General features: G+C 44.9%; 1 protein-coding gene across 3 annotated transcripts in view; it reads left to right on the forward strand.

The window, feature by feature from the left end:
• The window catches only part of ALG1 (ALG1 chitobiosyldiphosphodolichol beta-mannosyltransferase), a 425,029-nt gene that overhangs the window by 237,769 nt on the left and 159,974 nt on the right, over window positions 1–27,286 (forward strand). For all 3 annotated transcript variants that reach the window (XM_069210576.1, XM_069210579.1, XM_069210577.1), the window contains exon 10: window positions 25,957–26,067. In XM_069210576.1, coding sequence (XP_069066677.1) covers window positions 25,957–26,067 — 111 coding nt within the window. The remainder of the gene's footprint in view (window positions 1–25,956; window positions 26,068–27,286) is intronic.

Raw genomic sequence — 27,286 nt, forward strand, 5'->3', positions numbered from 1 at the left:
AAAAACTACACACACCTCTCTCAACCGGTTTAAATCATCTCCCAGGTCTGGGGTCTGTTCAGACACGAATCATGCACTTTTCCTCAGCTTGCAATGATTTGTTCAAATCTTTCAGCCTGTGGTAAAAATGAGGCCCTTATGATACATCCCATCCACTGTATTTAATTGTTTTGCCAGCAGGAGACCCCACTCTACCATTCGGTACTGCTGTTGCTTCTTTTTCTGACAAGGAAGAATGCCAAATATTTATTGTATCATATTCATAGTAATCATGTTGCCCTTCCTGCAGTAGAACAACGACTTGCTTCCAAGAGGCTTGAGGGATTCTACATGTCCAGGCTATTTGAGATAGGTCATCCTCTGTCATATGACACCGTGGCCACCTTCCTGAGAGACTAGGAAATATTTTCTGCAGGACTGCAGGTGAGTAGCTTGATCTATTGATATATTTAATGTGTATCAGATGGAATCAGGATTGGACAATGACCCCCTGAACTAGAACAATGTCTCATTACATTTCTTGTCTGTGAGGCATGCTTCGCAGGTAACCCTTGTCTCGGGTGACTCCCACAAAAGTGCCCTACATAAAGTCGACAAAGAGTTATTAATCTGTCAATGACAATAGCTTTAGGAGGACTCTGGATTCACGTTGGCTACCCAAGAACCCCTTCCTTGTGGCATGCTTTACCCTGGATAGCTTGGTGTACAATAAATCATGGCCCACCCCAGCTCCCATCTGTGTCTTTGCATCGTCAAATTTCACAGAGATTCTCCTTCGTATAGATCTCCCTTCAGTTAAATCCTTTTACATCCGGCTTTAATCCATCCAGCTGCCCTGGCTTTTGGATATAAATTGCAGAACTCGTGGAGTCCCCACAATGGTGTACCTTATAAGCAAAGAGTACTTGTTACTACTGACATAGACAACAAGGACGCTTTCTATGACATATGAGCCACCAAATATGAGGCCCAGTGCCACCTTGTCATCAGGGAGAGAAACCTATATTTTAAGTTAATTTTGCTGTGACAACAGTATAGTAGTCTGCATTTCCTCCTAGGGATCACATTGTCTTTTTTGTAAAAGTTGTATCTGGGATGGACAAAACAACATTCCATGACATGAATCCCAAGTTCTCCCTTCTCATATGGGAATTTTAGTCTGGGGATCTAACCCCCGCTGGTATCAGACATTATCAGGAATGAGTATTGTGTCTAGTTCAAGGGAAATACTTTTGGAAATTAAGTAAAGCAGCCCCTGCCATCATATCCATAATGGAAAGTGGTAATCTAGACCTGAAAGACACAGACCGATGTATCCTATCCAACATCTGGTCCATGTTTAGTCTAAAGTATGTGTCCTGATGTGAAAATCTAATGTCCACGTGTTTTAAATCAGTGGTCTTTCATTACAGACCTAACATGGGGGAATCTTTCCTAACCAGAATAGGCCCTTAAACCCAATGGGAAATTTGGAGACTTGGGTCATTAGTAGAGATACCGGATAGTTATCCATATTGTCCCAAAACTGTAGGTATGGGACAAACTGAAGGGTCTCTTAGATATACAAAAATATTGTCCCCATATTGAGACACAGTATAATGAACGCTCTTTTTGAAATCTGCCTTTTCTGTGTGGTCACTCCAGATTTTCCCCTTTTGTTGTATCCTGTATTTTTGCTGGCTTTACAACTCTGTGCATTTTACCCTTGCTAATTAGTAGTATAGTGCTTGCGCCCCCATTTATCCATTGTTGAATTTGCCTATTCCTGATTAGCACATTTAACTTGCCTGTAAGTTCCTAGTAGATGGTGTAGAAGAAAGTGTACACTGGGCCTGGAAGATAACTTCTGCTTGTGAACTTCAGCATCCATTGTGCCATCCAATCTGGTGGCCGCGCAAACATAGCTTCAGGCCTACCCACTGTTGAAACAGTATAAACATGCACTGCAACCTGTAAATTAAATCCTTTCGACAGATAAAAACCTTGCGCTTAAATATTAGTAAGTCACCCTATGTGAACCTTGTAGGTCACAAGGTAGTATGCATGGTATTTAAAAGTGAGACATGTAGAAAACAATATTGCCATGTCCCTACTGTGACACAGCCCTAAAATGTATTTTCATTGTGAGGCCTAGCTATCCTTTGGAGAAAACCAAAGTACAAATTAAAATGATAATATTGTATCTCTAGAATGAGACCAGCTAGAGAAATAATCAAACAACCATTTTTCTTTGTTATAAAAATGAAATTCAAATGTGAAGTTGGATTTTTGATAAATATTAAGGCAAAGTAACTTTTAGAAAGTTACACTTTCCCAGTTTGAACCTCCAGCAGACTGATTAGCATATTACTCTGCCAGCTATCAGTCTGTGACCAGCCTGAAATAGGCGTGAAAAAGGTATAAAATGCCTCCCAATAACGAACAATAGGCTAACGTGAATGGCAGAGATGACTCCTTTGAACTACACAGAGACTGCATGGTGGAGGCTGTGGGCATACTTTCTGACAGCACAATGTCCAATCCTGATTGACAGGTTTGTTGAGCCACATGTAACACATCGGGCACAACTGAAACTGAGAAAACAGGACAGCAAGACAATTCTGTATCTACTATCCCTTTTCTTGAGAACCCTACTTTTGTACTAACAGGCTTCTGTCTGTAGGTTTGTTGTGGGTAGAGGGCCTGCCTCAAATTGGATTTTTAGTGTTAGATGTGGTAGATACTAGGATTACCAGAGTACACTCCCCAAGGCAAACAATCGACTGATAAAGTGGGTAGGGTTCGCCACAGAAATTGTTACCACATTGGTTGGGGCATGCCCAGGAGTCACCCCACCCAACTAGTTGGTTCCAGACATAAATGTGTCGCCTTCAGGCACCCACTTGAGAGCACTTTCTGGACCTGTGGAAGGTCAGAAGAGGACTGGCTTCCCCCCCCGGGTGTCTGTAACCTGAGAGGAGCCTGAAGGATTGGGTCTGCTCCCTCTTGTATCCAGAATAAAGAACTGGACTCCAAAGGTCAGTTTGCTGACCAACTGTGTGGTTACAGGAAGACAGAGCTGCAATAGGCTTTTTCCTTGAAGTACCTAGCTGACTAGGCAGCTGGACTGGAACTGGAACTTGCTTTTGGCCTCTGCTGTGAGTCTGTACATGCTTCCCCCGAGGGCCTGGTGAGCTTTAGAAATGAACTTCTGTCATTGATTGGGACTTAACTGACTAAGTGAGAAGATAAACTTTCTGACCGGGATAAACCTGGTTTGTGTATGTGGCCAGCTCCCCATCATTTTCCTGAAATTGCGTCTTGGTCCTGGTCTACTGCAACCATAGGCTATTATTTGCACTTTGTGCTTTTTGGCTATATTTTCCCTTAAGTCTTTAAAAACTCATACCTCCAGTTGACAGTTTATTTATTAAGTTACTCTATTTTTCTAATTCAGTGTGGTATTTTTGATGTTTGGTATTTTGACTTTATTACTGTTTTGGTACTGCATAAATACTTTAAATATTGCCCTAAGTAAAGCCTGTCTGCTCTGTGCTGTAGTTACCAGGGGATTGAGCTCAGGGTAATTTAGTGACTTTAATGGTTAATCCTGGCAAGTGTTGTGAATGTTCCTTGAAGTGAGCAGTCCCCCAACCGAAATATTCATCCGATTTCTCACAAGAGCATTTTAGCCAGGAGAAGAGACAGCAAACAGCACTGTTGTGTACTATGGTTTACATGTGCTATGTTCTAAGAAATCAGGATTCTGAGATTTTACCTATCCTGAACTGGCGGGGTCAAGTAAAGAAGATCTAACCATATTATATTCTGTGATCCAAAGTTATGTTTCTTAAGCGCCTAGGACTTAAAGTTCCATCCAACTATATCAAGTGCCTTCTCGATATCTAGTAAGACAACAGTCTATTTCTGCTCTGACATATTGAAGACATTTTTGATGTGGGCCAGCTGCCGTAGCTTATGTATAGTATTACAGCATGGGATAATACTTGATTTATCATAATGTATCTGGAGTAGGAGCACTGCAAGCTGCTGTTTCGCAGTTGCTTCACTTAAGATCGTATCATTTACCAACATCGTTGATAAAGGTTGATATGACAAAATACAGCAGGTTCTTCCTTTGTTTTGATACGACTACAAGGAGTACTTCACATATAGTCAGAGAGCAAGGCCCCTGTTAACCAATTCTGTTCACACACCATTAGTTTCTGCAGTAGCACCTTGCAGTATGACTGGCGGAACTCTGTAGTGCATCCAATCCAGGCCTTTCTCCGCTTTTCTCTTTTTAAGGATGATGGCAATTCCTCTGTAGTTGGGGCACAATACATTCTCTCTCTCTGTTCCAGAGTAAATCCTGCAATTTAGCCTCTTGCACACAATCATTTAGTATCTGGATTGAGAACCTTGCTCCTAGTATATAACAATGGTAAATAAACATGAAAGACTGGGGTGATCACCAGCTATATATGTTATAAATTAGTTTCACAATAATGTGAACTATGGGTTGCCTTTCAGTGAGTCTCTCAAATAGCCAGAAAAGCATCTTCCTGACCTGGTCACTCCTCTTTGCAACCACTGCCTCTAAGCCGCATAGGTGAATTTATCTAGGTGATCTATGCATATTATCATTCCTATTTTTAGATCCAGAACTCTTCTTCTAAGTTCTGGGCTTCTTATAGCATCTGTTTGAGGGTGATGATTAGTTATTTTGTCTTACGATTATTAATTGATGGCTCAATATACTGAAGACACCCTATAAGGCTACTTTTATTGTATCCCATTCAGTTGTTCTGTAGAAGCAGTGCCCCAGTTAGTTTCAAACTAACCAGTCCATATTTTGCACATATCCTATGTTAAGCATTGTGTAGCAGAGACTCTTTTCCAACATGGAAATTGAGAACAGAGTTTTTGCGTCATTGCAATGTTTAAACAGATGGAAAGGGAGTGATCCAAATGAATCTTGCCTAGTCACTTCATACTAATAAGCTGCCTGACGTTTTCTTTATTTCCCCTCTATTGTCTTTACAATGTTAATCTTTTCACACTTTGAAAATGGGAGCGAGCTCAAAGATAGCAGTGGGACAAAGTTACCTGAATGTGATACTCATAGTGTGTAGTTGGTCTCTCGTTTACAACACCCTTTAGTCAACAACTCTGCTTTCTTCCAAAAGCAACAACTTATAGGCTTCTTTTACATAAAGGCATTGGAAGCGGGGGTAGCACATATAATGCAATACCGAACAGATGGACACATTTTTAAGTAGTTTCTGATTCTATCACTTAGTTATATGCAATCAGTATGTGAAGTCATGATTAAAGTAACTTTATCCAATAGTACCAATCCCAGTACGATCCTGATTGTTCACACCAACTGTATGTCTGTAAAATATTTAATCTTAGATTATGGTGAGTCTCGACATCAGTGTTATATATTCTGTGGGTCTGGAGTGTGGGAAATGTTTCCACATTTCTCCTCAGAGAGGCCATTGTCAATGAGGAATTATATTCAAAATCTACACTTCTCTGTTCTTTGCTAAAGTGGTTTTGAGAGGGGGTAAATACAGTCGCGGCTCACGAGGATTAATGGGGGCGTTGCATGTTTGGGAGTAAATGGAGGGGGAATAACAATAAAAAAAATTTTTTAAACTTACCTCCTCTCCCGCACTTCTGCTCCTCTGCTCCCAGCCTGCCCTGCTGCAAATCCTGATGCTGCTCAAAGCATCGTCAGGATTGGCTAGGGTGCTCCCAGGCAGACTGGAAGCCTGTGCAGGCTCTCTCCAGCCCAGCAACTGTGTTCCTGGGCTGGAGAGAGCCCTGTGCACATGTGTGTTTAGCCGGCCCGAGACGGCTGGCCAAACACACATGCGCTCTGAGGGGAGTGGGCAGTGCACTCCCCTCTGCTCGTCACCCAAATGCCCTGCCCCTTTCAAAAGGAAAACTGTTTTTATTATCCTTTCCGTGTGTAAAGATTTGCAGTGGTTGCTGCTGGTGGGGGGTGGGAGGGTGCGGCGACGCTGCGCCGCCATAACAGAGGAGCCGCCACTGGGTAAACAGGAAAGTTTTATATTGCCTTTCACTTTGCATCACACCTTCAAGAAAAGTTGCACACTGCTCTTCCCTGCTAATTGCACTGACTTCAGCATCTGTTTGTACTCCTGAGATAAATGTTATTGAAAATCAAGACCCATGCCAGATTCTCTTAGGAAAGTTAATTTACTAACAGTGAGTTTGAGATGCATTGTATTGTGACATGTTTTATGTTTCAATTTTGTTCTTGGAATGACAAACTGAAAATAGTTTCTATAAAATAAGCACATTTATAAAATGCTGCTTCGCAAGCTCTTAATCGGCGTTCTTCTAGTGATAGTGTTGGAGTGTAGCTTTATAATAAAAAATTAACATGAAAAAGCTTGCAAATTAATTTATAATGATGTCGCATAGAAAATGTTTTGCTGTGCTTTTACTAAACAGGTGTTTGAAATGTGCTCACGGGGAGTGGCCACCAGTGTATGCGATGATAAATGAAATTGACTAATAAAGGATTATTGATGTACTAATGTGTGGTTCTGTATTAGTATTAAGAGTTATATGTTAAGATTTTGCTAAATTAATTACTAGGCCTTAGTTAGCATGAGTCGGGGCCTAGCTGCCTGGTCCCATATTAATGCGGTTTTCTAAAGTGCAATGTGCTGGACATGTAGCCGTACTTTTTCAGAAGCTAGAAGATGTGTGTAACCGTAGTAAACTCTTTCTCATGAGACTCGACTTGCTCAAGGAGACATTCTTGCTGAATGCAACAGTGTAAACTTGCAACGGGTACAAGGTCGCCTGAACTGGTAAAGACAATGGGACTACAGACTGAGACAGCGAGAATAAAAATTTGTACCTGACATTCTACCCGTTGGAGACGTCAATTACAGGAGCCAATAAACTATGTGAGAACTGTTCTAAAGTGAAAATCCTAGTGAGGTGACAAGTCAATTATTGGTTGGAGATAATAATGCACCAAAACTTACCCAATTGGAAATTGAGAGACTGTACAGCAAGAGTAATATAACCCCGTGTCACAAGGAGAAATCAGCCATTACGTGCCATTCTTTGCTATTACCTAGCCACTTTGTCTTAAAGACTTTGCTGTTTGACTCTTCAAACCATCCTCACCTTTGCCTTGCCCGATTCATACTTTTCCTCCTTATGAGGGAAGTGTCCCTTATTGCCCTGTCTTGCTGAACTTTGCTGCGTTTCCTGGCTGATGGCGAATCAACTGATGTCCTGAGGACGAAGACTGACTCTGTATGGTGACCCATTACGGAGGGTAACTATATAATGATGAAATTGTAATTGTCTGTTTGCCTTTTCTTTCTAGGTACCAACTGCTTCTTTTGATAGAGACCCTAGTTAGATGTTTTTCTAAATTTGTGTTGCTAAATTGTTTTGCATGAAGCCCAACATGCTAATGCTAATTCGAGGTAAGTTAAGGTGTTCACTAAACAGATGAAAATGGACAAAATGACTGAATCTATGCTTTGTTGAATAATGCGCTAATGATACTCTGCTAAATTTAATCCATGTTGACGTCGTGCTTTGTTCTAATGTTTATGATCTTTGCTTTGATGAAATCTTATTCGAGTTGCCATATTGTGACATTGCTGATGTGTTTTCTGGTATTGAGACTAATAAACTTGCTAGTAGAGTGTAATCAATAGGGAATAAATATCGTAAATCTTACTAAATTCTGTGTGGTTGTTCATGGCTGAAAGGTTGTGGTGTGTTCCGATTCTTATCAATGCCATTATCTAACTTGATTGATTTACTATTGTGAATATTGATGAGGTTATTGATCTGTTGATTGACATGTTGATTAGTTATCTCGTCTTAAGGTGTCTCCAATCAGGGTCAAAAGATTCATTGGCCTAAAACGAGTCCCAGAATAAGTAACTTACCTAGGGCGGGACGCGTTATCAATAGTCATGCTACAACTGCTGTTAAATACCACATCGTAAGAATTGCAAGCTTTTCACCTCTGCGCAAGTGTCACCTAAGCACATTTCAGTGTCAGAGATCAACTCACTTTCTACAAATAGTATAACAATGTGCGGACATCTGCACTGAAATATTGTAAATTGAATATGTATATTTTCTTCTTTTAAGTTACTAATTTGTGCTAAAATTCGAATTTATGTAATGAAATATGGATTTCATTGCTCCAGCAATTTTATATGAAATGTTTCCTTTTGGTGGCATATTTCCCTGTTAATTCTGATCAACTGATTCCTAACTGGTGCACTGCAGAGACTAGAGGAGTGAGATATTAACTTGCAGAAAGTCACATGAAAGTAGCAAATGAGTGACATCAGGTCTATTATTGGACTGACATGATTAGGTGCACGTTCTCGGGGATGATTGGCGGGGGAGTTCAAAGAAATGGAAGATATGGTGCATTTTGGCGCACTTGCACTGTAAATGGCTTAAAACCCTTCGCACGTGAAATATTCTGTGATGTGCCAAGCAAGCTTGGCCTTTCAGTTGAGTATTTTAGTTTCATTTTCCCCGAGAGCACTTTGAGAAAATGGTGGTAGTAGACTGCTTTCACAGTACAACGGTTTTCAAATTATCGAAAAACCTAGGAGCATTACAGGCAGACCAAAGTTTTGAGTATGTGTTTACACATGGCCAAGTATTAAAACAAATGTATATATCATCTTCACTCTTTTATTTGGCTTCCTCTCATTTTTTACAATCTGTCCCTTTTTAAAGTATATTTTGAGTGATAGGTGGTTAAAAAAGAATAATATACTAAGAAATTTCTGATGGATGTTTCTAAATACACATTACTCCTATTTAGAATATCTACAATTTAAAATGGCATTGCCTCTCTAGTAGGTGGTGCCGTGTTGATTTCATTCTGTCTAGTAATAGACAAACAGATCTAGATATAAGCATCACCTATGAAATCTAGTGTCAGTTAATTTTTTGACATGCTTTATATGCGATCTGGAGTTTGCTCCCACTTTTTGTTATCAGTTAATGAGTTTTATCTCCACATTTTGTCCAAAAATCAGTGTGGAAGGGAACACGGGCCCTCCTAAAACTACAGGTTTTAAGTCTTTTTGATGAACACTGTTTATCAATTTTTAAAACGCAAAAGGTAAGGCACAGAAATTTACAGAGCCAGCGCATTATTATCGGATTACAGGCAGGCACATTAGTTTTGCTTCCAGACACAGATGATATATTCATAGAACAACATCAGCAATGGGGCATTACCCCAACAAACTGTCAAGCCATTTGGCTAAATCACTTCCCCTATATTTTAGTATGCCTCATAAACCAATTTCTCCTGCCGTGCACACCAGTCTAACCCTCGTCTCTATTTCGATAGGGTTGGCGGTGCGGAGGTCTTCCAGCCTGCCACATTGTCTCTCTTGGCCACTAACAATGCAGTTCCCACAAAACAGCAGTTAGCTCTTGTATCGCCCATTTCCTCCATCACCCCCAACAGCACGGTTTCTCGGTGAGCTCATCAAAAATCTCTACCCAGTATCGGCAGATGAGAGGGCATGTCCATGTCATACGATAGAAGTCCGCAGGAGTAGTCCAGCATCTGGGCCATACAGGTTTGGGAAGGAACCCAGCCAGATGCAGTCTAGCAGGGAATAGTTAGGCCCCCATACAGGTAATATGTTTGTATTATCCAGAGGAGGGAGGACATATTAATAACTCTGGGCGCCATTAGAGCATTGCGCCAGTCATCATCTTCCAACTGACCCAGATATAGCTCCCCTATGTGTCTGATATGATTCAGATCACCTTGGGCATTATTGATCAGCATTGTATATATTTTGGATATTCCCTCTTTCCCCAGGTTCCCCATAAGTAGCTTGGCTTCCAGTGGACTGTACTCCAGAAGGGGATCAGTGCTTGTTATATGTGTATGTAGTGCATGGCAGAGTTGGAGGTACTTAAAGAATTGGGTGTGGGAGAGTTGGTAGGTCATTTGCAGGTCTTGAAATGAACCATATGCGTTCGCTTCCTCATGGCCTGAAGGTGAGAGATGCCCAGGCGATCCTATTTGTCAAAGCCTGTCAGCGCTGCTGATTCTCAAAGCCAGGCGTCTCTCCAAGGGGGTGTCAGTTGGGTCACGATATTCTGCAGTCGCTTGCTGAATCAGGGGTTGAAGGTGTAGGGACCAGGTCATCTCGGGGAGGAGTGCCACCCAAATGCCCAAGTATTTAAAACTAAGCCTCCGTATGGGTACAGTCTCACAATGGTGCCAGGGGTACCTAAATGGACTTGGAGGGCTTCATTCGGAGTCCTGAGGCCTCGTCGAGACATCACAATAGGTGGAGACTACGCTGGCGAGAGATGTCTGGGTCTGCCAGATAAAGAAGGTCATCGTCTGCATATAGTGCTATGTCCTCTTCCAGATCTTTGTCCCATTTTCATCCCATAAAGAGACAGTCGATCCTGATAGGTGCACCAATGGCTTAATAGCCAGGGCAAAGAGGAGAAGGGATAGAGGGGGCATCCCTGATGGGTTCCTCAACGAATGGGGTAATGAGTCCGAAAGGATACCATTAATCTGGACTCAGGCCGTTGAGTAGACATATAATGCTTGGACTAACCTACAAAACCTAGGACTCATACCGGCCCGACTCAGAACCAGTTGCAGGTGGTTCCAAATCCACTGAGTTGAACGCCTTCTCAAAATCTACAAATAGTAGCGCTAGATCCGAATGTGGTCTGGTCCGGTGGGCCAAGGCCACCTAAGCCGGGGATACAGTGTCGCTTTCCTCAGTTTGCTATAAACCCACATTAGTCTGGATGAATGAAAAGGGGCAGCACTCGCTTGAGCGGGTAGCCAAAATTGTAGCATAAATTTAACATCTCCATTAATAAGCGAGATGTGACGACAGTCCGCACAGGCCTGAGAGTGAGGCTAGTTGTTTGGGATAACTACTATGGTTGCTGTGTCTAGGCCAAGTGGGAAGGCACCCTGGGGTCCACTTCACCATACAAGGCGAGCAATCTAGGCATTAATATCTCTAGACATGCCATATAGTATTCGTATGGGAAGCCATCAGGACCCGTAGTCTTCCTAGAGGCGAGAGAGGAGATCGCCATTGCTACTTCGGCACATCTGATAGGCTCATCCGGGAAATCTCTCTCTGGTAGAGGAAGGATACCTCCTTGAGAAATTGAGCAGAGTATTTGGGTCTGACAGCAGGAGACGCAGTATTAAGTAACTGGTAGTACCTAGGAAACTCTCCGGTAAACGTGGGGAGTGTTGTCACCCTGGTACCCTCCAAATCTACAACTTCGGGCACAATTCAGGATAACTCCTGATGGGGAAACTAACCAGTAGAGCAGTTTCCCATTCTTATCTCCCCAGCCATAGACTCGGTCCGTAAAGGCTCACCAGAGATATTTTGCTGCCCCCATCGAGTGGTTGCACATTTCCTCCCGTAACTGTGCGAGTTGATGAAAGGTTGTTTAAGAGGGTTGTATTGTTAAGGCCTGTTCAAGCCAGAGAGCTTGGGCCTCCAATTGTGTGATTTGTGTCATACGTGTCTGCTTCTGAGAGCGTATAAAACTTTTGCCAAGACCCCTTATTACTGCCTTATCGGTGGCAGAGAGGACTCACGGAGCTTGAACTGAGCCATCATTCGCATCAAAGTATGCCTGAAGTTTGGTCTACAAGAGTTGGATGCAAGGCTTGTTTTGCAGATGAAAGGCATTGAACCTCCACATAGGACGAACCACCACTCTAGCAGATCCAAGACTTAGAAGAATAGCGGTGTGGTCAGATATGCCCCTCGGGAGAATTTGTATGTGAGAGAGGATACCGCAGTCCATGGCAGACGTCAGGATAAGATCTTTTCTAGATTGAATGTGATGTGCAGCTGATGTGTGAGTAAATTGCTGACTACTCGGGTGCCAAACCCTCCACTCGGCACAGAGCCCTAAGGATGACAACCAGTCAAAGTTGACGTGCAGACTCACATCTGAGTCTGGGGGGGGGGGGTGCCCAACCTGTCCCTCACGGGGTCTGGGACCGTATTGACATTGCCTCCTATGAGTGTCAACCCATGGGTTACGTCCAGTGTGACCCTGAAGATTTCCCTTAAAAACCTGCTTAGGGCCGGCGGGGAAGGGAGGAACACGCACTCACCAGACTGATTGTAATCCCCTCCAGCGTACCCATCAGTGCCACAAACCACCCCTGCCCGTCCCTCACTGCCCGATCAACCACCATGGGAAAGGTGCTCTTTAGGAGAATCCCCAAACCCTGAGTGAACCCAGCATGGTAGACCCTGTCATAGCCTCGCCAAGCCAAAAAAGGGGCATCGCTCTCTCAAAAGATGGGTTTCTTGGAGCAGAAGGACATCCGGTCGATGGCGGTGGGCAAAGGTGAGCACAGCCATGCGTTTCACTTTACCTAGGAGACCATTAATGTTCCATGATAGCAGCTGTAGGGGGCCTACTATTTAATCTTGCAGATTAATGTTCAATCTCAGGGGAGGGATCCACCCCCCAGCACCTCCCGTTGTTATGTGTCAAATCTATGTAATCTGAAGTTTCAATATCTGGTGTCTGCCCTATGTGAAAATGTGCCTGAGTTTACTAAAGATGCAACAAAGAGGTATTGAACTGATATCCAAACCCTCTGGGATATTAACATTCCCTCAAACATGCCTTCAATCCCCCCAACTCCCTCCCCTCTCTATACGTCCCCCAAAAGCATCTGTCATCCATATAGAAGAAACCCTCTGTAAAATCATAACATCAAATCAACGGACAGTGGCTGTCCCCCTCCATAACCTAGGATTCAATAGCACAATAGATCACCCCAATAGCAGAGATATTCATACAACACAATCCACAGTGCCTCGAATCTGGACATAGAAACATAATAAAGTGTGGGACTCCGGAATAGATTGGTGTCACTACTAGAGTTAATCGTATCGGTGGAGAGCTTCTCCACAGGCGTGTTTGGTGCGATTTCCTGAGCTGCTGCAATGGTCATTCCTCTCGCGGCTGCCTCCAACGAGGATCCCTCATGGGGCCTTGGCGGCGGGGATGGGGGTGCTGTCCACAGGGCCAACCTGTGCCTTCAACAGTGGGTGCATTTCTTTTGATTCTTGGGCCGCATCTCAGTGTGACACAAGTCTGCCCCAGGCGAGGGAGGAGTGGGGGTTCCGCCTAGGGTGAGTCAGCAGAGTCTCCTCTGTAACTCATTCCCAAGCATTTGCCAGTGTCTCAAAAAAATATGCCTTGTCCTCATCAACCACTCTCAGCTGGGCCGAAAACAGGAGTTGATAGGTTAGTCCCATCGCCCAGAGTTTCTGTTTAACTTCAAGATATGACCTGCGCTGTTGTTGAACCTCTTTAGTAGAGTCTGGGAAAAGAAGGACTTTAGCATTTCCACACCAGAGATGTTCAGGGCCTCTTGTAAGACTGCATCCCATGAAAATTGAATAACTGGGCAATCACTGGTCTGGGTGCTGCGCCAGGTGGAGGCTGCATAGTCAGCGCCCAATTGGTGTGCTCGATCGCAAAACAGGACGATTGGCGGGTCGAAGGAATCCAAGTTTTAAACCAGCTCTCTAGATAGGCATTCATGGGTTGGGTCTCCAAGCTTTTGGGAATGCCAATTATGCGTACATTATTATGCTGTGAACGGTTTTCAGCATCTTCGGCGCAACTGTGTAGCTCCAATGTTGTGCCAGAGGGGTTGGGACCTGGGATTTGAGGCTTTTCGCCTAAACCTCGGCATCGGATAGTCTAGGTTCGGCTTCAGTGAGCCTGGTTGTGGCATTATGGAGATCTTGCCGCACCAGAGCAACCTCAAAACTGATCTCCCCAATCTTTGTTTCAACAGTCTCTCTTGATGACTGAATTGCCTGAAGGATCATAGCAAGCTCCTTGGATGGGTGATTCGTCGCACCGGATTCATTTCCCCCTCTGGAGGCCGTTGGTAGGCCAGTAGTGAATTGCTCCATGCGTGACTTGGTCCATGCGTGAGAAGCGATCTGCTCTATCTTTGCCCATAGTGAGGTTGCCACAAAGATGTTTTGCAGCCGCTCAACCCGTTTGTCACCCTCTTGTGACAGCACAAACAACTGAGCTCGGAAGGTGATTTTGATGCTCGTGTCCCAAGAGACAGCATCAATTGAATGCCAGCGGCTCCTCAGTTTGCCAAGTTCCGGGAGTTTCGGTTAAGTGCTCCCAGCGGAGGTCTGTCTAAATTGGTGATTATAGGTTTGCCACCGTTTGTAGTGCCACAAGCAATATAACTATTCACAGTCTCAGTCTCTCCCATCCACATCACTCCGTGACTGCTCCAGCTTCTCCTCTGTGCCTCGACCTTATTGCCACAAGCACGGTAGCATGGGCAGTCGAGTGTAGGGATCTGAATGAGCTGATTCCAGTAACTGGGAGATTCCTAGCGCACTCAGGGCAGTCCTCTCGGGGGCCATCACCAGAATCCCAGGGGCCTTCCTTTACAATGCTTCAGTTCCCATTCTCTGGGCCCCCTCTCCAGAGCCGGGTCACAACCGGAGCCCCAGCCAGCCCACAAACCGAGAGGGTGTGCCGCTCTCTGACCAATTGTAGTTCTCTAGGGCCCCAGGCAGCCGACCCAGTCAATCCTTCTCTGAACAGGCGAAGGTGCCCTGGTCCAAGGAATCCCCTCTAGTCTGTCTCACCAGATCCAAGCATCTAGCCAGACTCGCCTCAAATCGCTCCTTTTGCTTCTTCTCACCTGCTGCGGTCAGCCCTCGCTTTGCCCAGGGTGAACCAGTCGTGTCACATCCGGGGGTCTCCCTTCGATCCCAAGGTCCCCACTGGGGGGGCTCCAGCCTCTGGGCCAATATCTGGGGCACGGGGGCAAGTAATGCACTGCCACCCACTATTGTGCTTGCAGCCTCCCCCCGGACGCACCATGCACTTTGCCAGGCGCCGCTACCCCGCTTATAATCTTCCCTCTCTGTGGAAGGCCCGCACCACAGGGCCAGGCCCGGCTGTAATCAAGGGGGCCCAGTAGGGGCTTCACCGCCACACTCACCAGGCTCTTCTGATGCGCTATGGATCGCCACAGCTCCTCGTCTCAACGCGGTGTCTGAAATGATGTCCTCCATGCTGGGTTGGTTTCACTGTAGCCCAAGTCCTGCTCCCGCAATCTCCGAATTTCCACCAGAGGAGCCGGACCCTAGACCATCGCCCCATCGGCGGCCAGGCCCAAGCACCATTCCACCCAAGCACTTCGGAGCACATCCCCTTGCTCAGCGCCACACACTCCGATCAGCACTGCCTCCCCGCACACGCACCTCCAGAGGCAGGCCAGGCAGTGAGGGACAGGGCTACCAGGGGAGATCTACCACCGCACCTCTGGGGTTCCTTCCGTGCACCACGCAGCCACTTCAGTCCTTCGCTCCGCTCTCCAGCGGTGCCCACTGAGCTGTCTCAGGCCTGCTGGACCACACCAACACCCGCTGCCATTTTGTGTCATGGTACATGCTTTGAGCTGAAGAGCAGAGGTCCGCAATCTGCGTCAGCACCTGTAGTGCTCCAATTTAGGCCAGTGGCGCTCTCGGTGTCCCGGGGGACAAGGATGTCCTGGGATATTCTGCTGTCAGGACGCAGATGGGGGGTGGATGACGTAGTGGTTGGGAGTACTCCTAAGGTGCGCCCACCATCTTGACGCCTTGGTCACGCCCCACCCAGGGTGTAAGTGTTATCGGGACTGTTGCAAGCAAATATCTGTGACAGACCCACACAAGGTAAGCCTCTGGTATTTGGTATCAGGGCATGAGTCCAAGTCATGCAAAGACTGTGCCCTTATTAATTTGAAGGCAATATGGGTATGTGAAGCAAACATGTACATCGCCAAATACTTTAAGAAGTTTTGCCATGGCCACTCCCACTCGAAGACAAGGGGCGGACATGCTTCCACTCTTGAGGCCATTCCTGCGACAGATCATCATTGCCGTCCAAATCTTCCAGTGAGTCGAAGTTGAAGCTTAAGCAGGATTCGTCCCAGTACCCCCACTCTTTGCCAGAGAAGTCGTAAGGATGTCAAGGTGACTTTCGGTCTTGCACCTTGTCCCATGCAGAGGAATGGATTCCACAGCTGATCCCGATGCACCCTGAGTTTTTCAGGCCATTGGCAATGTTGCAACAGATTGAGACCATTAAAGAGGCCATCGGGTCTTTGGGTTCCTCTGGCACGCCTTTGGGCCCCAAGGATCAGCGGAGGCCTCCAGTCTGGCTACCGCCAGCCGTTCTATCTTGGCACAGTTTATGCCTCCTGAATCTCTATCTTGGGTTCCACACTGGTTTTGGTGATGAATTTGACTCTGGTATGAAAAACCACACTGGTTCCTTCGACATCCATGCTGGTCCTGACACCAAAAAAGGGCTCCACACCACTAGTTGTCTCCATCTCTGAGTCAAGCTCGTCTCGGTCTTGACCAAGTTATGGTCCCAAATCCACCCCGATGCACCCTGTCTCACAACAATTCCTCTACCTTGACTCTGCCTAACATCGCTGTACCAGCTTTTCAGTTCTGACTCTGACCAGAGTCAACTACCCTTCAGAGGTGATGTTGGGGATAATGGGATTTCTTTGACCCCCACACTATGATTGACAACTTTTATAAAGGTTTACAGGAGACCAGGGGGTTGGACACTTCGTACGCATACTGGAGTGGTTTCCTCCATGGGCTATCAAAGAAGGAAAGTGCATCCTTTGCTGTGGTGATACACAGCTCAGTAGAGGTATTGGACTTATAACTTCTCTGTATCAAAGTCAAGATGAATGTTCTGACTGAATTGCTTTGACAGGCTTTCAAAGTACCTCTATATCCGATGCTGGGCACCTGGGCTAAGCCTTGTTCTTTTCCGCAAATAAACTGGCAGATAGCCCAGCGCCACGCCCCAACGCATGGTGACCCTGGTATTTTTATAGCAGCACCTCACGCCAGAAAGTCTGTTGTTCCAAGCTTCCACCAGTATTGTGAATCTTAACTCTTTTGCTACGACACACCCAGACAGAGAGTTGAAGAGAATTGAGGTGATTGGGGGAAACAAATGTTTTAACTGACTAGTCTAGCCCTGTGGGCGTGGCCCATAGCAGCTGTTTATTAGGACGATAGTCCCTTGACCTCTGGGTCATAGATCACTAGATCTTGCTGGCAGTCCCTTAACAATGTCGAGCCTTCCGGACTCAAATCATCCAGAATGGCCAGGAAGTGACTAAATATGTGAAACTGTTCTGACTGGACGCTGACTGCTGGGGCAGAGCAGTTGGAGCTAGCGTGGTGCTTTGCTGTCTGGAATGGATAGGATCCACGGCTTCTTTAGAGGCATTCAGGCGCCACTCATATATATTCCTTTCACAGGTCTTGTGTGTTTGGCAAGAAGGCTGATTCTGCACTGAGACACTTTAAAGACAGCTAGGACACGCCACATTCCTTGGGCCTTTCTGTTCACGCTAGGCACTTTCCCAGCACTTTCTACTACTTCAGAGGTTTGTCGTACTGGCAACGCCAAGGACCCCAGCCCACGCATCAGGCACCCCACTTCTTTCGAAGACTAGGATCAAGCAGACAACGTCCAGGCCACCAACTCCCCAGCCTCTCGCCCCTAAGGCAACAGCCTCCAAACTACTTTAGTTTGCCCTTGGTGGCACACAACCACCATGTGGGAGGCAGAATAAGACATTTTCTTCAAGGGCAGCAAAATATAACATTCAACAGATGGGTCCTTCAGATTGTTCAATTGTGCTATATCCTGCCACTCCTTTTCGACCGGCTACTCCTTTTTAACCCACCACATCTCCTGCCAGCACCTCTTCATCTTGCTTCAGGGATTGCAGGCTCATTTGATCACAGGAGCCAGTGCGGTGTTTCCAGCCCTGGAAATAGTGACTGGCAGTTATTCCTGCTATTTCTTCATGCCGAAGAAGGATGAATTCCTTTGTCCTGTTGCAGATCTCTGCCTTTTGAGTGCTTTCTTGCTGAAGCTGCTCTCTGCCCAAGTTCTGTCTGCTCTGGATCCAGGCGACTGGATGTGGTTTTGTTCATCCAGGACACCCTTTTTCCTGTATCCATCCTGCAGTCAAAGATGCTACGTGCAGTTCACGGTAGGCCAGAAGCATTTTCAATTTGCAGCCTGAACAGTGTCCCTGGGTGTTCACAAAAGTGACTGTGGGGGTTGAAGCACACCTTTGGAGGTTTTGGCAATGCAGGTTTCCCCTACTTCAATGACTAACTATTGGAGACAGGCTCACCACAGTCAGTCATAGACCACCTACACATGGTGGCAAACCTTCATACATCATTAAAGCTCACAACCAACATGCCAAAGTCACACCTGACTCCTTCGCAAAGGCTCCCTTTCAATGGAGCCATTTTGGAAACAGTGCAGTTTTGGGCCTTGCCTGCATGATGACTAATCTAAGACATTAATGCTGTTTTTCCGATGTTCCAGTCTCCATCGTGGGCCTCACTGAGAGTGGCTCTGATTCATTTTGGCCTTCTGCATCCTGCTTGTTGACTATTCTAGGTAGCATATGCAGGCTCTTCAGTGGAACCTGATGTCTCAGTGGGTCTTCACCATGGGAACCAGTTGGATTTGATCCAGATTTTAGAAGCAAGTGCAAAAGATCTCCGGTGGTGGCTGGTTGACTGCCTTTGGATTAGCTACAGACCCCTTCCCTGCTCTACCTACATGTGATAGATCTGCCTCTGCTGGCGTGGGGAGGTCATCTGGGAGAGGTGGAGATCAGAGGACTCCATATCAATCTGTTGGATTTGCGGGCCATTTGCCAGGTGCTGATAGCTTTCCTACTGTCCATCAAAGGGAGACTGATTTAGTTCCTCACGACGACACCACCACAGTGTGGTAATACAACAAGCAGGGTAATGTGGGGCCCTTTGTCGTGCGTCAAAAGGCTCTTTGTCTCTGGAACTGAGTGGAGCATCAAGGCAGTTCTCTGATGATGAACCACCTTTCGGGATCATTGAACACCAGGGCAGACTGACTGAGCCGCGGGTGCATGGCAGATAACAAGTAGAGGATACATGGGGACTGGGCATCTTTCAGAAATGGGGAACACCCTGACTAAATCTCTTAGTCACTGACAAAAGTGCAATGCAAAACCTTTTGTGCACTGGAGACTCCACAAAGACGGTCTCTCTGAGGTGCCTTCCAGGTAGAGTGCGCACAGCAGTCCTGTACACCTTTTCGCTTGTGACTCTCCTTTTCAGGGTTCGGAAGATGAGCAGGGACAATCGGGAATAAAGCCATCCTAGTGCTTCTGGATGGGGCCAGACCAGTGTGATATCTGGAACTTCTGGAGATGAGCATCGGTCTTCCGATCAGGCTGCCTCTTCTGGAGGATCTCCTGTCGCAGCAACAGGGCAGGGTCCTGCACTCAAACATGTACAAACTACACCTCCATGCCTGGATGTGAAGAGACAACAGTTGATTGCATTTGATCCTCTTAGCGAAGTTGTGGATGTTATCATTGCTGCCAGGTGTCCTTCTACAAAGTATATCTACTTCGGCCACTGAGAAAAGTTTGTGGCCTGGTATGGCACCCATAATGGGGATCTGTTAAAGGTCCAACTGGCAGATGTCTTGTTTGCTTTATGTCTGGCCCAGCAAGCACTTGCAGTGGGTGCCATTAAAAGTTGTCAACCCCTTTGGCTTTCTCTTTTATTCTTCTTCTGACCACGTTCCTCTGCTGAAAAAACTCTGTATCATCCAAAAGGTAGGCATTCAATTCTATTACTAGTCCAGGGTAGCAGCAAAAATGGCAATCCTGATCCAGGCTTTCATATGATCCAACCACCACTGCATCTCTATCCAGGCCGTCTCTAACTGGGAATACAGCTTAGAATAGATGCATCCCTTCTTTAGATGTGATGCCTTGAATCTCTATTGTGCATTGGAGTGCAGTGCACCCAGGAAGACAGCGTAGATTGAGAAAGAGAACAAGTCCACAAGCCCACCCAACAGCTTCAGAAAGGCAGCAACAGAGCAGAGCCCTCTTCATCTCCTTTCTGATAATACTGACCGTCCTCACAAGCAGCTTCTGTGTGGCTGTGTTTGAATCTATTACGAAGTCCAAAAAGGTCATCATGTGACTGGACAACAGTTCAGACTTATCCCTGATGATAACAAATGGCAGATCCTGCAGGAGATCTACCTGCATACACAGCTGTGCCCTCAGCTGAGTGAGGCTCTAATCCATGAGCAGAATATTACCAGAAGCCTCATCCTTCTCGATCTCAAGCTCTACCACTGTACTAAACAATTTGGTGAGCACAGAGCTAAAGACAAGCTAAATCAAAGGCTGCAAACCTGAACTTCCAGGAAGATCAGAGGAATCAGTGGTGAGGGGAACCTGATTATCCAGACATAAGTTAAAAAACTCTGAGTAGCTGGGTGCCCTCAATCTTGAACTCCCAGAGGTTGACTACTTAGAGATGCCCTTTGTCCTTCTTCTTCACCTAAAGGCTGTTGCACAAGAATCCCCTCTGTTAGAGAACGTTCTGAATAATGATCAGTTTTAATTTCATATTGGATACCCCCTGACCTTTCAGAGATCCATGACTCCCATTTGCTTTTCAAAGGAGGATCTAGTTCTAAGTTGAACCCCGCTATTGCCTGTAGGACTCTGGTCAGCTGTCACATTTGTAAATAAAAGAAACCAGACTGCCTTTCAGTTTCAGAATGGGAAAATGCATACTCTTTACCTGAATATCCTACTGCATTTTGTTCCCCTCTGAAACCTCCACACCTTGTGTGTTCTCTCTCAGACCCTCTCAATGCGCCTTGACCTCTGTCTCAGTCCTAGTTAGAAACATGACATTGTAATCACTAGCAGAAAACTTGTGTCCAAACACTTTTTTGATGGAGGCCCTGCAGCTTGACCACAGCGGTAAATGTGGCCACACACTTTGTAATAAGGAGTCCCTGCCCCCTGGCTTGCCTTCAAAGGGACTAGATCCCTCAACTTGCGGTCTAACTTCATCAACAGAGAACATTGTCTCACCAGGGACAAAGCAGAGTTTGAAATGCCCAGGAGGCATGCAGCATGTTGTGCTCTGGTGAAAAATTTCTCTGAGGAAATCAAGCTCTGAGGAAATCAGGCTATCCCTGTCTTTGGGTGCTTGATTAATTTTGCCAGGAACATTGAAATCCTCTGTCTAGTCTGGTGGCAGAGGTCTGCCTTGAACTGTCCAAAGCCCCATTGTGCTCTAAGTCCTATCCCATGGTACACTAAGAGTCCAGAGTGGACTGCCGGCCCTGCTGAAAGTTGAGTCTTGTTTCGACTCATACAGGATGTCGCCTCAGTCTTTCGAATTATCCCTTGCTGCAGGATTCCCAAAGGGTGGAAACCTCTTTAGAAGCAATATGGTTGCCACAAGCTCTGCATGTTGACCCACCTGGACAGGGTTTGGTTGCACGATGCTTGTGGTCTTAACACAAATTCAATTAGTCTGTTAGAAGCACCCAGATGACCAGAATATTCCTGCTTCCTTTTTGCCAATAGATTGTCTCTCAGTTATTTTTCTTTCCTCTGGGTGAGTGGTTCCGAGTGGGGCTAAGCCAGCATAATAATTTGCATACCAATATGCCTGGTAGGGCCCCCATGGGTGCATAGAAACTAGCCCCATCTGGGGTGAATTCCTACTCCACCTCTTCATGGTATTCTCACATTAGAACCGCAGCCAGCACCCTGGTCTAGGATATTAGGAAGCTAACTGTAATTCAGGTAACAAAATGAGTGTATTCATCAGGGCAAATGGGCCATTACCAAATGATAAGGTACAAAAGAACCACCAGCATGTGTATATATGGCCTGTGAAGAGCAGAAATAGTGCCCAGTGCCAGTAAATCTGACTTTTTACTCTTGTATAATTTACCACAAACTTCATCTAATGCCCAGGATTATGCCCACTCGGTCTATACACATATTGGAATAGCAGACTGCCAAGCAGTGTCATGGTGATCAGAGGTGGGGGGGTGGGAGCAGGCATCTTAAACGGTATAATGGTGGTGAAAATAACAAGCTCCTGCCAAGTCGGGCATGTCCTGCATCAAAAAACACCAGAGGTGGGAGGAATGACTGTACTGTCCTAAATCACTGTCATGTGCTTGCATGCTTTTTAGTGGTGAAAGGAAAGAAATACTGTAGACCGCTTTTATGCATGTTGTTCCTCCTATCAGCCGATTGAGGGACAACACTAGGTGCCAGTAATTCTGAGTTTGTGGAACAGCGCCCAGCCCCACCTGAGATAGCACAAGGGCATCTTTGTGGGATTCAAGTGTACTGTGCAGCCCACACCCTTCCCAGAGTGAGAGGAAGGACAGGCTTACACTGTGAGTTGAGATATAAAGTTTATACTCATCTCACTGCTGACCAGTGAAGAAAAACAGTGGGGGTGATTTCCTCAATTGTTTTGTGGGACATGGAGCAGTTTATCTGGTTGTTTTGTTTTTGTAGTTGAACTAATTTCCAGGACTTAGGCGTAATGTAGTTTAGCTATGATTTGTTCCTGTTGTGTCTGAGATTAATAATGAGATAGAAGTGCATAATCCATACCTCTTGTCTTCGCATAAAATTTCAGTTAGAACTGGTAAACCAATAAAGCAGGACCTATTCAATAAAGGGAAAAGTTTAGAGTTTAAGGGGCAACCTGGGTGTTACCAGAAGACAGATGGCGAAAACAACAGTTGGGAAGATAATGTACACCAACATATCCATGATTTTGACACCCTGTATCTAGGAGGGAAAAAAGTGATGTCGCAATTCGTTGGACTTGACCCTACCTGCAGGGTCATCCCCAGGCTTTTTGCTTTCACTTTCCCGTTTTCAAAGCTAGTTTTTGTTGGTTTTTAGGACTCTACCAAGCAGTGGTAAATTGCACAAAGTGCTTGTGCTCTCTCTCTAAACATGTTAGAATTGCCTTGCACCCAATTGGCCTATTTAATTTACTTGTGTGTGCAGTTGTAAACTGCCATTAGCAACTAGCAAGATAATTCACTTGCCAATCCCAAACCACCTTCCTTTTTAATACATATAAGTCACCCTAGGGTAGGCCCTACACAAACCAAAGCGCAGGGTGCAGTGCATTTAAAAAGTTGGACATGTATGTTTAAGTTTTACATGTCCTGGTAGGGGAAAACTCCTACATTTGTTTATCACTACTGTCATGCCTACCTCTCCAATAGGATAACATTGGGTTATCTTATTACATTTAATACGTGATCATTTTCACGTGGAAGTTGGTAGACAGAGTTTGGATTTGTAATCAAAAGCCCTCTTTAATGGTAAAGTTAGATTTTTAATCACAATTCTGAAAGTGCCACTTTTGGAAAGTCTGCATTTTCTTGTCCTGACCATTTGGTGCCTGTAGCCTGATCCAGGGTCACACGACTAGGTGAAGCTTGCAGTTGGCCATTGTGTATTTCTCCCAAACAGTCAGACAAAGGGAAGATAGGCATGTTGGACCACTCTGAGTTAACGGGGGGAGGAACTGTCACCTACCACAACTGCACATCACAAAGGCTCTGCCTGAGCACCCTCACAAACTGTTTGTCACTAGTCTTTTGTGACCACGGATAAGCTGGGGCAAGGACAGGGTAATGGAAACCTCTAGAAGCGTCCTCTACTTCAAAGTGGGCATCCGGTATTAATAATGGACCCTTAGCCCCAATTCTCCAGTACACCTCTGGACCTGTGTACTCTACCAGAAAGAATGAATGCTGTGTTGTTGAAAGGACTGCCGATCTGATGGGCTGCTGCCTGGAAGTACTGCTGCCTTGCTGTGCTGCCCTGCTGCCCTCATGCATGGGTGTACAGGACATAACCTGCAACTTTACATCAAGGTCTCCTGACTGGCTCCAACAGCTAGTTGACAGGCCTCCTCATCAGAAGCCTCAGTGACATAGCAGGCTTCCAACAACCTTAAATCCAGCACCTGGACTCTGCCATCTGTGAGTCCTGCCCTCCCAAGTAGTTCCACCTCAGCCCTGGACCCTTGGAAGTGGGCCTGAAGATGCTCTTGCCAGGTCATCTGTGGATTCAGCAGAACCAATGCATCTTCTCTGAGGTACGGTGCATCTCCTGCAGAACCGGTGCATCAATTATGCTGCCCGACGCATTGCCTGTGGAACCGAAGGATCACCTCTGTGGCGCAGCCTTCTCTCAATACATGAATGATGCATCGCTTACAGTAGCCCTTCGGAACTGCCCCCTGCGTGATGCATCTCCACGCAAGGACATCGTCTCCCTCAACTCAGCACTCAGGCACATCTCTGTGTGATGCTTCTCCTCGCCTGGACCTCACATAGACTCTGCTGTGCAGGACATCCTCGATGCAAGACTCAGCATCTCTTCTCAACCGGGATTAAAGTACTGTGTTCAGCGGACCTAAGTGGATCCCTGTAGCCAAACTGTGCTCCATCATGGTCAGACTGAACTTGTGACTTTGTCTTGTTGTGGCGTCACCATATAACCACAGTTGATGCTTTGTGCTTTTTGGTGCCAGACTCACTGAAATCTTTAAAATTGCATCTCTCTGATTATACTGATTGGATTGTTGTTGTTTGGTCTTGATTTATCTATTAGAATTAACCCTATTTTACTAAATTCGTGTTGGATTTTTCTTGTGAGATATTTTCACTTTATTACTGTTTGAAGTACTGCATAAATACTTTATGCATTTCCTCTAACTTGAGCCTGACTGCTCTGTGCCAAGCCAGCAGAGGGTGGAGCAGAGGTTAATTTGTGTTTTGCATGTGTCTTCACCCTGACCAGCACTGTGGTTGCAGCTTGATTAAGGTTTCACCCCTGTCAACCAGTAACCCAATTTCTTATTCAAATGTACTTTCTTCCTAAATTTACTAATACAGATTATCCCCATTGTGGACCATTCAAAGTGGTAAGCATAGGGCATTATGCGTAGACATGAAAATCGGTGGTATGCACAGGCAATATTCCTTAGGAATTTTTGTGACTAAACACAAGGTTAGAAATATATTCAATTTGTAAAAGGACCCCTAAAATGCATATATATATATATATATAGAGAGATTATTATATATATATATAAAGATTTAAGTCCTATTTGCTTTAGGGATATTGTGAGAGCTATTTTAGTGTTTTTTCCTTTTTTAGCCATTTCTTTGTGTGTTTCAATTATATAACTATTGCCTCCAGAGGCTTTAACGGTATCACTGTTTAAGAAGCTGTTCCTTCAAGAATTGTGTGTTTTAGTGTCCTCCAGATTGGTTTTCTGCTGTAAATTAGAAATATCAGGACCGCTGTATTAAAATCGGTGATCACTGTTGTAGACATACCACCATCCAAATTAGAATATCATGGTACATCAATATATGTCAGTGTGCTGGCCAAGAACCTCCTGATACATATCCCTGGTGGGACCTATATTTGTGATAGTAAGATTTGGCGTAACTACATTATTTGTGAATGTATCTTTCTAATTCTCCTTCGATGATGCTCTGCACCATTTGAGGTTATTCTCTCTTCCCCCAAATCTGTCGAGGTTTTATTCTGCTTCCAGCAACTCTGACAGAGATTTTGTTCTGGCTTGACTCTTGGCTTAGTTAGCATCTGCGTATTGATCTGGTGGTGATTGTACGTTTTAAAAACCCTAGCAAAGTAAAATCACAATATAACATAACTTTGACTAATAAATGGCATCCTTATGCCTTGTATAACTTGATTAATAAAGACATGGTACATTTAATATAATGTTATGAAAACTGAACAATAAAATGTTTTACATTGGGTTGTCAAAATGCATGTTAAGTAGTGATAGTAAAATGTGAGTTCTTTGTATTAACTATCTCTGCTGCTTTTCTGTAGAAAGGTCCTCTTTAGTGATATTTGACCCTAAAAATATATTTCTTTCCAACTAGGAAAAGGACCATTGAAGGATCATTATGTCAATTTAATACAGCAGATGCAATTCAAACACGTTCAGATTTGTACACCTTGGTTGGAAGCGGAAGACTACCCCCTCCTTTTAGGTAAGAATCACTCTGCTGGAAAGTTTAAATAAAATATTAGAATTTGATGTCGCATCACACCTATTACTTACTTTATTCTTTCATAAACACGTATCCCCGTTTTAAGGTGACATGACTATTGCTTTATTTCATTATTTGACATAAAATATGAAACATAGGATCCTGGAAAACTGTACGATGGAAATAAGTGCTGCAAAAGCTTCAGGATGATAAGCTTTCGACACACACCAGAATTCTGCGAGGAGTCAAAACAGTTTTTTTGGGTGGTGCATATACAGGGGTGTGGAATTTATTAAAATATCTACTTGTCCAGTGGACAGGTTGCTTCTCAAATCTACTTGTCCTGTAAAAAGATCTACTTGTCCCTTTGGTGCCATGTAGTGTGGCGACAAATTATGGCAGCAATCTCATTATGTAAGTGCTCTGATAATAGCCTCTCTGATTATGCCAGGGCTACTACCATAGTAGGGCGTGAATACTTGCAGTTTCAATCCCTACTGTAGCAATTTCCTTATTTTGCCACCTTTCTGCAGATCTGCATACTGGGGCTGGAGGAAGCAGTAAGCAATAGTTCTAGGGCTGGAATGCCTTTGAGTCTGCAAACCTACTAACCTGCATGTTTTAAAGATTTTTACCAGCTTCTCTCTAATATTTTCCCATAATAAGAAAGGTTGGACATTTACTCCTGACAATGGCAGAATTAGAACTTCTTCCAGGGTTGGGAAGAAAGTGGCTGGAGGGAAAATGAACTTGCAAATGCTCAATAGATTTTTACATGAGCAAATCTACACATCGTATTTACCCATGCTAAAATACAGTTCACAAATATTTTATAGGGTACGACATATACCATGGGTGCACTTTTGTGACTTTCTTTAAGAATTTGGGGCCACATGTAGGTAGGTTCAGATTTGCGACCTACAAATTGCGAGTCGCAAATCCGAATGTAGGATGGTGTCCCTGACACCATCTGTGATTCGCAAGGGCTTTGCAAATGCCCACCTCATGAATAATCATGAGGTGTGTCGCAATTTGCGACCCCCTCACGAATGGCGGCCCTCACAGGGATGGTGGCCTGCTGGAGACAGCAGACCACCATGTCTGTGATTGCTTTTCAATAAAGCAGTTTTTTTTTTGTAATGCAGCCCGTTTTCCTTAAAGGAAAACGAGATGCATAACAAAAATGAAAAATTTAACATTTTTGTTTCATTTTTTCAGA

The sequence above is a fragment of the Pleurodeles waltl genome, chromosome 10 (genome assembly GCF_031143425.1).
Source record: "Pleurodeles waltl isolate 20211129_DDA chromosome 10, aPleWal1.hap1.20221129, whole genome shotgun sequence".
Taxonomy (NCBI): domain Eukaryota; kingdom Metazoa; phylum Chordata; class Amphibia; order Caudata; family Salamandridae; genus Pleurodeles; species Pleurodeles waltl.